This window comes from Lathyrus oleraceus, chromosome 4, assembly GCF_024323335.1.
Source record: "Lathyrus oleraceus cultivar Zhongwan6 chromosome 4, CAAS_Psat_ZW6_1.0, whole genome shotgun sequence".
Taxonomy (NCBI): Eukaryota; Viridiplantae; Streptophyta; class Magnoliopsida; order Fabales; family Fabaceae; genus Lathyrus; species Lathyrus oleraceus.
Genome location: NC_066582.1, coordinates 335,677,007 through 335,690,008, shown reverse-complemented (window position 1 = coordinate 335,690,008; position 13,002 = coordinate 335,677,007). Strand labels below are relative to the sequence as shown.

The 13,002-nt window shown below is 37.7% G+C and overlaps 1 protein-coding gene across 1 annotated transcript; it reads right to left on the bottom strand.

Annotated features, from left to right (window-relative positions):
* Positions 1–3,175: 3,175 nt before the first annotated feature.
* Positions 3,176–5,219, bottom strand: LOC127075367 (uncharacterized). The gene is made up of 9 exons (XM_051016848.1): positions 4,942–5,219; positions 4,782–4,853; positions 4,454–4,701; positions 4,174–4,362; positions 3,973–4,083; positions 3,807–3,888; positions 3,623–3,718; positions 3,424–3,523; positions 3,176–3,330 (listed from the first exon to the last, which is right to left on the bottom strand). The coding sequence occupies exons 1-8, from the start codon at positions 5,152–5,154 to the stop codon at positions 3,425–3,427; spliced, it is 1,110 nt and encodes a 369-aa protein (XP_050872805.1). The 5' UTR covers positions 5,155–5,219; the 3' UTR covers positions 3,176–3,330; position 3,424.
* Between the last annotated feature and the right edge of the window lie 7,783 nt (positions 5,220–13,002).

The following is a 13,002-nucleotide window of genomic DNA, read 5'->3' as shown; positions in this document are numbered from 1 at the left end:
AAAGTACATTTATTGGGATTCAAGCGGAGTTTATACTTCCTCAAACGCCGGAATAGCTTCAACAAATGTTGAACATGTTCCTCTTCATCAATTGATTTAGCAATCATGTCATCGACATATACTTCAATCTCTTTATGCATCATATCATGAAAAAGAGTAGTCATTGCTCTCTGGTAAGTCGCACCAGCATTCTTTAAACCAAAAGGCATCACTCTATAACATAATGTTCCCCGGGGTGTAATGAATGTGGTTTTCTCCATATCCTCATGTGCCATCTTAATCTGGTTATATCCGGAAAATCCATCCATAAACGAAAAGACTTTGAATTTAGCAGTATTGTCTACCAACATATCAATGTGTGGCAGAGGGAAATCATCTTTCGGACTGGCTTTGTTCAAATCTCTATAATCGACACACATGCGGACTTTTCCATCTTTCTTCGGCACAGGCACAATGTTGGCCACCCATTACAGATATTCAGCAGTCACAAGGAAACCAACATCAATCTGCTTCTGAACTTCCTCTTTTATCTTCACAGCCATATCAGGATGCGTTCTTCTCAACTTCTGCTTGACTGGCGGGGATTCTGGCTTCAACGACAATCTATGCTCCACAATATCAGAATCCAACCCAGGCATGTCTTGATAGGACCAAGCAAACACATTTGAATATTCTCGAAGAAGATCAATCAACCCCTTCTTAGCATCTGGACACAGTCGAGACCCAATCTTGACTTCCTTCACATCATCTTCGGAACCCAAGTTAACAAGCTCAATCTGCTCTTCAAATGGCTGAATAATTTTCTCATCTTGCTCAAGAAGACAAGACAATTCATCACTCACTTCTTCATCACTTTCCTCCTCGGTCTCAAACACAGGGAATTCAAAATTTGGAGAAGGAGAAGGATCATTGTATTCAATGGGGTTAGGAACCAACCTGCATAATGATTTGATATTTTGATTTTAGAGAAGTAAATTTGTGACCAAATATTATGCAGATGGACAATTATATTGTTTATTTATGTTTTTTCTGATTACCATTTTCAGAAATAAACAAAAAGTAAAAAATAAACATCAAAGATGTGGATGAATAGAATTGATTTTATTGATGATCAATTTAAAATGCCCAACAATGTTCACTTCTCCCTTAGGCATAGGAGAAGGATTTTAAAATATAAAAAGAAAATTACTTAGATCGATGCAAAATACCAGGAATATCAACAGCAGTTCAATTGTTGCATATTTGTCCATGCGTCACAAAGTTGGTGCAGTTTTCCTTTTCATTATCCTCTAGCAAAACAGCTAAGTGTTGTTCATCCCTGTGAATTAACCATCTGCTACGGAAGCTAGGTTGCATCTCTTCTGATCTAACGGTTGACGAGCCCTTCTGGAGCCCCAAACCAGTTCTTCCCTTGTTCTCGGTGACATCTACCACGCGCCCCCACTAATTAACAGGGCCTTCTTCAACAATCTTCTGCGCATCTTTCAGAGAGGACATATGTGCCCCAACTCTCTTCTCAGGAGTAATAGATAAGGCTTGGAATGGAGTTCCAACCTCATCCTCACCTTCCACATATGAAAAAGATGACAGATGGCTGACCAACAGTGCTTTCTCACCTCCCACAATCACCAACTTGCCATTCTTGACAAATTTGAGCTTCTGGTGCAGAGTGGAAGTAACAGCCCCTACTTCATGAACCCATGGCCTTCCCAGCAAATAGCTATAGGCCGGGTGAATATCCATTACCTGGAAAGTAATCTAAAAATCACTCGGACCTATCTTGACTGGAAGGTCCACTTCCCCAATGACAGTCTTGCGCGAGCCATCAAAGGCTTTCACAATTACTCCATTGTACCTCAATGGAGCTCCTTGATAACATAACCTTGTCAATGTTGACTTTGGAAGCATGTTGAGTGATGACCCAGTATCAACTAGCATGTTTGACAAAGCATCTTCTTTGCAATCCATCGAAATATGCAAAGCCAGATTGTGATTTCTTCCCTCTTCAGGAAGTTCTTAATCACAAAAACTCAAATTATTGCATGAAGTGATGTTAGCTACAACGTGATCAAATTGAGCCACAGTAACATCTTGCTCCACATAGGCCTGTTCAAGAACTCTCTGGAGTGCTTCTCTATGCGCTTCAGAATTCAAAAGCAGAGATAACACGGAAATCTTCGAGGGAGTCTAGAGCAACTACTTAACCACGTTAAATTCACTCCTCTTGATCAGTCGGAGTACCTCATCATCATCACTATTGGCTTTCAAATTGCTGGACTCACCAGACTTATCTCTTGAACAACCAACAGGATCTACACTAGGCACCTCCGCCTTCTAACCAACAATCAAATCTTCCTTACTCTCTAGGACAACTGGCCCAAAAACTCGACCACTACGGGTCACCTTCGTAACCTTTCACTATGCCAAACAAGGGATTAGACAGCGCTTTTTTTGACATTAGACAGCGCTTAAAAGCGCTGGCTATACTGGCGCTGGTATAGGTCTTAGACAGCGCTTAATTTACTAAAAAAGCGCTGGCATAGGGGGGGTTTAGACAGCGCTTTTTCAGTAAAAGCGCTGTCTAAAACCCCCCTATGCCAGCGCTTTTTTAGTTAATTTCATGTTGAAATTAACTAAAAAAGCGCTGGCATAGGGGGGGTTTAGACAGCGCTTTTACTGAAAAAGCGCTGTCTAAACCCCCCCTATGCCAGCGCTTTTATTAAAAAAGCGCTGGCATAGGTGGTTAATTCAACAAAATATAGTGTAAAAAAGCGCTGGCATAGGGTGGGCTATACCAGCGCTTTTACAGAAAAAGCGCTGGTATAGCCCACCCTATGCCAGCGCTTTTTTACACTATATTTTGTTGAATTAACCACCTATGCCAGCGCTTTTTTGATAAAAGCGCTGTCTAAGGTCAAAATTAAAATGCCTTTACCAGCGCTTTTTGCCTAAAAGCGCTGTCTAAGACTCCAAATTTTGGAGGATCTTTTTATACGTTTTCACCACATTATTTAGCACCTGTAAATTGCAAATTTCAGCAGATTTTCATAAATTGGAGCTTGAATCCAATCTATATGCACCTTATAGTTCAACACATTGTAGTTCTATCTTCTGAATATGCACATATACTTGAAAATCTATATGCATTATAAACACATTATAGTTCAACACAATATACTTCTAATTTCAGCAGTTTTTTGAGTATTTATATATATACTTGAAAATGTTTGCCTTTACAAAAAATCTACACATTTCTAATAACCTCCAAAAATGCTAATCAAAATGTATTTCAACACATTCTAGTTCTATCTTCTAAATATGCTATATAACCTGAAACAACACCAAATAAAGATTGTAGTAAGCAAATGGAATTCACTCAAAGTTATTCAGATCACATTCAAAATTAAAGTAAGAGTTCAATACCTCACAAAACCTGTAGCTCGATAATGAATTGACACAATTCCTCTTTAATTTCATCCAACTGATCTTTTGAGTAATAAGCACATCTATATTCATCAAAGTACTACATAATAATATAACATAGTATGATTTAGTTAAATCTATTTAATTATGAGAAATATGTGTTAAATATGAAAATAACTCATAAGTTAGAAATCCATACATCAGATGGAATATCTGTTCGATCCATAAGAAGAGTTTCTTTCATAAACCTCAACGTGTAATATCCACAATCTATATTATTACGCTGTCGAGGACACTACACATGGAAAAACAATATGGATAAATATCCTAAGTTTTATCATGTGTCATCACTAATATAATCAAAATTGTGATAATTAATATACCTCCACTCTATTCCATGTAATGTTATTGGCTTTTCTCTTTGGTACTTGAATTTTTCTTTGTGCTCGAACAGTTTGTATAATGCTATAATGAAATATAAACGAATATTTAGAACAATTCACATAAATAAATAAGTATACACACGAATATTGGGTTATTTGCACTTACGTGTCAACTATCGTCTTCATAGCAGGGTATGTTGTCCAATCATTGTGTAAAGAATCCAAATAATACACAATTTCTTTAAAAGGATTTATCGCGACCAACAACCAATGTCCACTGTAATAAAACAAATGTTAGATGGAAACTTTCTACACGACGTCAAAATATGAAAAATTATAACAGATGAATTTAGATTGAAGAACTAACCCGTCGCCGGTATTAAACGGTAAAAAGAACAACTTTTCTCTATCTGTGTCGGCCATAAAGCGCTCGACTACATACGTCCTGACTTCATCTGGTTTTCTTATCATTTCGGTTAAGTTCGTTTTCATGGGATTTAAGAATGAGAATCTTTGCTCCAACCCACGCGGACCCATCAATTTGTCATATAAATACCTTATATAAAAACATCATTAACATTTAGACTATTCATATGAAACGAGTAAATAACTTGTTCAAGAATTTAAACAAAGTAGATCGGATATACCTCATGTATGTGTTGATAACACCAACGCTTAATTGCGTATGATACAAAATTTGATCAAAATCCTCTTTACCCAATGGCTCGGCATACTCAAAACCAAAAATAGCTCCATCCATAGGTATTAAACGAACACATCCATCCGAAATATCTGTCGTTTCTAAATATGTATGGAGGCACGCTCTATACTTGGAAGGATTTTTCTTTTTAGCCCCGGTCCTCTTGGAAATTTCAGTCTTCTTAGCAACAGGAATCTAAATATCATATAATTAGTAAGGTGAAGTGTAAGATGACGAATTAACAGGAATCTAAATAGCATATAATTGTGATGTACCTCTTTTTGCGATGCAACTGACTCGATTTCCCGCGCAATCCCCTTATCTTTTGCTTTGGATTTTGTGGGAGTCTAATTAACATTAACATGTAAAAATGTGTACGTAAAATGCGCGTAAAAAATTTGAATACCTAAAGGTTCATAATGGTTTTAAGCATACCTCATATCCTACGATAATGAGGTCTGTCGGCCATGCAACAAATGAACCTATGGCATCTCCCAATAAAGTTGCATCCGAAACATCGTCAGGATGTGGTAATAACGCATCCTTCTCCAAAGCAATATCAACCGAGACTTTCAAAGATCCAGTAGGGAGCGGTTTAGTGTGAAGTAATTCACCCAAATTGTTATGAACTTTCCCCTTGCCAACCATCCGATAAGTCGGTCTCGCTAAGTAGAGGTGACAAGGTGAAATGCCCTAAAACCAATAATAAATATGACATTTTTAATGTGTATATATGACAATTAAATAAATTAAGCTAATTTAATTTCATAATAAGATATATAATTACCTCTAGAATAGTCGGTTGAAAATTACAATTGATACTATCTTTGTCACTAGTATCTTTAAAACCCGCTGCTCGATCTCTTTCTCTTTCCTTTCTTAATTCAAGAACTTCAGCTTTTAATGCTTCCAAAGTTTGCTGCAGTTCTTTATTGCTAGGAGTCTTTTGTTTTTTAATATTCAAGGATTTTTGAGTGATCCCAAATCCCTTGCCCCTCACCCGACCAGAATACTCGGGAACATCTAATGCTCGACTCAGTATGCTCCTGCAATCAGTGTCTTCATATGGAACTATAGATTGAGACAGAGTCTCCTGAAAATCATATGAACATACACACAATAGTAATGTTATTGTCTTAAGTAAGTGTCAAAGTCAAAGTGTTCGAAATTGGACGATTCAAAAGTGTCAAAGTCAAAGTGTTATTGTCTTAAATAATGCTATACTTACACATTTCTCAAATATTTGTTGAACGTCTTCTTTAATCTTTCCATCCTTACCGACACAGGCTTCCTTCCACAAAACATGTGCCGGAAGAGATGTTTCAGAACTATTCTCCTTTGTTAACTACACATTAAGCATAATATGATCAAATATAACTCATGACAAAATATGATCAAATATAACAAGTATATCAATGCAATTTATAGATACTTACTATAGACTGCTCTAAGCGTCCATATCCAACACGCCCTTTTCTATAGGGATACGCCGGACTTGATGCTCTTTGCCGGTTTGTTTCACTTACACTCTTAAATTCTTGGGTTTTTCGTTTGGATTTAAACGTTTCCCATTCTTTAGGTGAAATCAAACTTGCATATTTAGATGGAAGCTCTGCATCAACAAAAGTACCTTCCGTATCCCTAACACCAACACCATCTCCCTTTAACAGTTCTATCTAATCCTATCCAACTTACACGCCAATGCTAACAATCACATTTAACACTTGCTACAATTCATCATCAGTATAATAGAAACCTAATGGAAGCAAACACAAACCATCTCCCTTTGACATGGTGATTAATATCAAAAATATATACATTTGTTAACATACCACAAAAGAATCAACTGCCCTAACACACAAAAGAATCAACTGCCCTAACACAAGAGAATCAACTGCCCTAACACATGAACCACAAAAGAATCAACCCAGAAGCAAACCTTTATCACTAATAAACTGCCCTAAATAAAGAAAGATGAAACGAACAGAAAATGCACTTACAAAAATGTAAACGGTGATGAACGAAGTGAGTGATGAACGCAGGAATCAAGAATGGAGGTTTTGGGAGAAGCAGTGATGATGAACGCAACGAGTATGAACGCAGTGAGAAGAAGGTTGTGGGAGCGAGGGAAACAAAATGGGTCTTAACGTACTGAATGAATTCATATATTATAATTTACTAAAAAAAAATTTGGTAAATAAGGCCTTAGACAGCGCTTTTATGAAAAGCGCTGGCTAAGCTCACAAATTAAAATGGCCTTAGACAGCGCTTTGAAGGAAAGCGCTGGCACAGGAGGGGTCAATAGCAGCGCTTCTAAAAGCGCTGTATAAGGTAGGCCTTATACAGCGCTTTTTTTAAAAATTTAAAAGGCCTTAGACAGCGCTTTTGGGAGAAGCGCTGTATAAGGTGACCTTGTCAAAAGCGCTGTATAAGGTAGGCCTTATACAGCGCTTTTGTTGTGATTAATTTAAATAATTTTAAGGCCTTATACAGCGCTTCTCCCAAAAGCGCTGTCTAAGGTGACCTTCTAAAAAGCGCTGTATAAGGTAGGCCTTAGACAGCGCTTTTGTTGTGATTAATTTAAATAATTTTAAGGCCTTAGACAGCGCTTTTGGGAGAAGCGCTGTATAAGGTGGACCTTCTCAAAAGCGCTGTCTAAGGTAGGCCATTTAGCAGCGCTTTTAAAAAGCGCTGTCTAAGACCATCCATTTAGCAGCGCTTTAAGCCATCTACGTATTCAGTTTCCTTATTTTTATTTTTTTTTAACGTGTAGCAGCGCTTTTGGAGAAAAGCGCTGTCTAAGGGGCGCTGCCAAAAACCTGTTTTGGCGTAGTGTTTGCAATGCTTACTACTGAACTGGTCGTAGGCAACGGGACCTCTTGACCTTTCTTAATCATCGTAACATTGTATTGATACGGTACATCCTTATCAGATGCATATGGGACTGGGCCCGCCAAGCGTATTACCAACGGAGAAACTGATCTATTGCTGACGTTCTTGCTGCTATCATACTGCATCACCAACCGCTCTAGTTTCTTGAAAATGGGAACAATGACATTAACATCGTCATCTTCATGACGGGATTGACAAATTTGGATCATGCCTTCATCCTTCAGGCGCCGGATGTCCCTTTTCACCACAACACACCCCCTTGGCAATTACTCACCATACAGATGTCCTTGTGTATCTGTATCAAGGATCCACGAATGAAATACACATCAAAAACTATATATTCACCTAGACATCCGTCCACAATATTCACTGAGGTATTCCCATGAGCGGGCAAGGGATTAGCTTTCACATTAGGCGTGCGGTCTTCAAAAGACACCATGCCACTCTTCATAAGCTTTTTCACCTTATATTTCAGTGTATAACAGTTCTCAATATCGTGCCCATGTGCACCCTGGTGAAAAGCACAACAAAGTTCGGGTTTATACCACCATGGAAGTGGTTCTAGTATCTGTGGTGGATTTTATTGGTGTAAGCCCTAGAGGCCAATACTTTTGGTACTTGTATCGAACTATTTATTAATATTAAAAGGCTTTTTCTTTATTATGTTTGTTTAATAAAGTCCCTAGAATAGCTAGTCCGTTTGATGTATCAAGTGTGACTTAATCATGAGATCACATTAAACATAAGAACAATATTCTTAAAGTATCCGTAGTCGAGCTTTATTGTGAAGTGGAATAGCATTAAAGCATTAAGACTATTATGTATATAGACTGATGATCACATCTCATGTATCATGGATAAGGAGTTATCAAGTCTTAAACATAGGTATGAATATTAAGAGTAATATTTATATTGGATTGACCCGCTATGAGAATACTATATAGAATGTTATGCAAAGTGTCATAAGTTATTCTCATGGTGATAATGGTGTATACCACCCTTCGACCTGAAACCACTATGGACACTAGATGTAGAGTCGAGTGCCTTGTTATTGATCAAACATTGACCGTAACTGGATGACCATAAATACAGTTGATGGGTACTCCACGAAGCATGCTAAGGGACATGAGTGACCTAGATGGAATTTGCCCATCCTGCGTAACAGGATAAATGTCTATGGGCCCAATATTGAACTGGACAAGGATGACACGGTCTATGCCTTGTGTTCAATATAGACATAAGGGAAAAAGGGTAGTTATACACATAATTATTATCACAGAAGGATTTGTCAGATCACATGACATTTTCGTGTCTTGGGTAGTAGTGATGTGTTGCTAGATACCGCTCACTGTTTATTATGTTAAATGCGTGATTTAATATAATTGCCAATGCCACGAAAACCTACAGGGTCACACACAAAAGGACGAATTGATGAGAGATAGAGTAACTAAGGAACACCGTAAGGTACAGTGCACTTAAGTGAATTGTAGAACATCGTAAGGTACGGTGTACTTAAGTAGAATATGAAATATGGTAAGGTACCACGCGCTTAAGTGATTTTCGCATATTATAAAATATGGGCCACATACACTTAAGTGGGCTTTTTTAGCTTATAGCCCGCACAAGTGGTTCTATAAATAGAACCCTTCTGCAGAAGCATTTTGTGCAGTTGTAATTTCGTTTTCTCTCTCTCTCTCTCTCTCTCTCTATCTATCTATCTATCTATCTATCTATCTATCTATCTCTCGCTCAAAGCCTTCATTCGTAGCAGCTAGCACTGAGATTGAAGGAATCTATTTGTGTGGACTGAGTAGAGGCATTGTCGTCGTTCAACGTACGTGATCGCTCTGTAGATCTGCATCAAAGGTTTCAATCATCACAAGAGGTAACGATTCTATCACTGATCATGCCCATTTGTAAGGATCACTAAAGGAGAAAATTTTAAATTCTGATGCGTTTTGGATCGCCCTTCTCCTTCAGTGGTATCAGAGCCACTTACGAAACCATGCATCTGATAACTGTTTATTTTCTGTATTAATATGATTAAAAGATAGAATGAATCAAAGAATAAACGAGTAATTAAATTTGGCATCATGTGTGTACGATTCGGATGATTGATGTTAACTATGCTTCGGAATCCGATATTAGTAAGGTGAAGCAGCGATACATCGATCGTCCATAGGTCACGCAATTGAGATCGATCAAGTTATATATATGATATAAGTAATCCTAATGCAAAATATGGTATATATGATATATTGTTTGTGTTTCGTTCATTCAAACACTTAATGGTTGTTTTCCTTTGAGCGATCAATGGTCATTTTCTTTGGAATCCGACATTAGTATGGTGAAGGAATGACCTGTTGATCAATCATATTGAATCAACAATCGAGGTGTGTTTGACGGTCTGAAATTGGTGCATTAGGGTTATTGACGGCACAAGGGTTGTGTTGTTAAAGAGTTGTGAATTAAGGGCTTGTTGGATCACGTCTGTTGACTGTTTCAAAGCGCTGATTTGGCCGCGTGACGTTCGTCATGGGCCTGTGACGGTCGTAACATGCTGGACGTGACGATCGTAACATGCTTTGTGATGGTCGTCACATTCACAGAGTCAGAATTCTCGGCGTTTCTGTTTTGTGACCGGGCAGCGGACCCCGGCTAACTCTGCATATTGTGATCGGTCGCCGAAATTTAATTTGGTTTTAATTAATTATAGGAATTAAAATTAATAATAATAATGTGTTTATTATTATTGTCTTGTGGTGATCGATTATGGCCTTAGTTTCTTTTATGTAATGTAATGTTATGAAGAAAGAGAAGAATTCAATATCAAAGGAGGACAACCTTGAAGATCTTGCTTGGAGAAGCTTAGATCGTTATTAGGTTAGCTTAGGTTCTCTCATTGGCTTGGGAGAACAATAGTGCTAGGGGCCATAACTGCTTCATTATGAATGTATGTTGATGCATGTGAATGTATGTTGATGCATGTGAGAGACGATTTATATGATAAATAAGCCGGTGAGATCAGAATAATTGCAAATTCCCTCAAATTAAATATTAAGTTTATGCTTTCCAAGTTTTAGCACTCATCATGACTAGTATCGGATAATGTAGGTTTCTCCTACGCGAGGTGCATGTTCTATATTAGTAAGGTGCGATGGGATAATTGTAATATCCAATTGCTAAAACAATGGGTCAAACTTAACTAAACAAATTATAATAAGATTATATGTGTTTAGAAGCAAGAGTTGGAAATGATCCATGTGATGGATTGGAATAAGGAGTTATTCACCCAACTAAAATATTCGAGAGTTGTATTAGATACAATTGGAAGGAGCCCCTACCTAAATAACCTAGTTTTGTGTAATCCGCCTACGTGGACTTAAAACAAAGTGAAATATGGATCTCGATCCACTAGAAAATCTTCCAACGGGATTTTCCGAATCAAATGCTGAGGGTCATTTGTTTTGAGTAAAATAGTGGGAGCATATTTAATTAAAGGCCTAATTAAATATGTTACTAATACTTATATTTTCATTAATTTCATGTAGATTACCATGACAACAAACAACTCTAACAACATTTTGCGATCAATCCTTGACAAGGAAAAATTATCTGGGACAAATTTTCTGGATTGGCACCGAAATCTGAGGATTATCCTCAAACATGATAGAAAGTTGTATGTCTTGGAGAAACTTGTTCCTGAAGAGGAACCTCCTAGTTCTGCACATAAGGCAGAAAGAGATGCTTATAAGAAGCATGTCGATGATGCCAATGAAACTGCTTGTCTCATGCTAGCTACCATGAACTCAGAGTTGCAAAGCAACATGAGAACATGGCAGTGTTCGATATGATCGAACACTTGAAGATGCTCTATCAAGAGCAATCAAGGCATGAAAGGTTTGAAGTTTCAAAAGCCCTTTTTCAAGGCAAGTTAGTTGAGGGAGCACCTATTGGGCCCCATGTGCTCAAGATGATTGGGTATGTGGAAAACCTTGAAAGGTTGGGTTTTCCCCTCGGAAAGGAACTTGCGACTGATTTGATCTTGCAATCTTTGCCAGATAGATTCAGTCAGTTTGTCCTAAATTTCAATATGAATGATATGGACAAATCTCTTCCTGAACTGCTAGCCATGTTAAGAATTGCTGAGCAGAATCTGAAGTCAAAAGGGAAGTCCATTCTGATGATCGGAAATGGAAAGAGACAGAACAAAAGACCCACCAATCAGGGTGATAAAGGGAAAGGCAAGGAAGTTGCCAAACCCAGACCCACTGTTACTGCTTTGAAGCCTAGTGGAGGCATAGCAAAGGCAGGCACCTGCTTCCATTGAGGTAAGACCGGACACTGGAAGAGAAACTGCCCAAAGTACCTGGAAGATATGAAGAATGGATTAGAGACTTCAACTTCAAGTATTTTTGTTATTGAAATTAATTTATCTACTTCTGCATCATTGGTATTAGATACTGGATGCGGTTCTCACATTTGTACAAATGTGCAGGGGCTAAAAAGGAATAGAGATTTGGCAAAAGGTGAAGTTGACCTATGAGTTGGAAATGGAGCAAAGGTTGCTGCTTTAGCCGTAGGAACTTATGTATTGACTTTACCTAGTGGTTTAATAATTCAGTTAGAGAACTGTTATTATGTACCTGCAATTAGCAGGAATATAATTTTCGTTTCTTGTTTGGACAAGTTTGGTTATTCATTTATAATAAAGAACAATTTTTGCTCAATTTATTTGAATGATATATTCTATGTTATTGCACAAATGAATAATGGACTATATGTCCTTGATCTTGAAATGCCTATTTATAACATTAATACTAAAAGAATGAAACCTAATAAGTTAAATCCAACTTACCTTTTGCATTGTCGATTAGGCCACATAAATGAGAAACGCATTTCCAAACTCCATAAAGATGGACTCTTGGACTCTTTTGATTATGAATCATATGAGACATGCAAATCTTGTTTAATTGGAAATATGAAAAAGTCTCCATTCACAGGAAACGGTGAAAGAGCTAATGATCTTTTGGCCCTCATACATACTGATGTATGTGGACCACTGAACATACCAGCCAAAGGAGGTTTTCAGTACTTCATCACATTTACTGATGATTTCAGTAGACATGGATATGTGTACTTAATGAAACACAAATGAGAGTCCTTTGAAAGGTTCAAGGAATTCAAGAATGAAGTACAAAACCAACTAGGTAAGAATATTAAAACTCTTCGATTAGATCGAGGTGGTGAATATTTAAGCCTAGAGTTTGATGACCATGTGAAAAAGTGTGGGATCCTATCCCAACTTACTCCTCCTGGAACACCCCAATGGAATGGTGTATCTGAGAGAATAAATTGAACCCTGTTAGACATGGTCCGGTCCATGATGAGTCACGCCGATCTTCCAAACCCCTTTTGGGGACATGCACTACTGACAGCAGCTTACACACTTAACTGTGTTCCATCTAAAAAGGTTGAGAAGACACCATGTGATATATGGAGTGGTAAGAAACCACATATGTCTTACATGAAGATTTGGGGTTGCGAAGCTTATGTGAAACTAAAAATTTCAACTAAGCTTGAGCCCAAATATGACAAATGCTT

What these genes read in the sequence shown, in the direction of transcription:
- LOC127075367 (XM_051016848.1), bottom strand. Translation starts at nt 5,154, where the DNA reads ATGGTTGGCAAGGGGAAAGTTCATAACAATTTGGGTGAATTACTTCAC. An exon ending in CCGTTTAATACCGGCGACGG is followed by an intron (nt 4,084 to 4,173) that starts GTTAGTTCTTCA and finishes GTTTTATTACAG; the next exon opens with TGGACATTGGTTGTTGGTCG. An exon ending in ATGAAGACGATAGTTGACAC is followed by an intron (nt 3,889 to 3,972) that starts GTAAGTGCAAAT and finishes ATTTCATTATAG; the next exon opens with CATTATACAAACTGTTCGAG.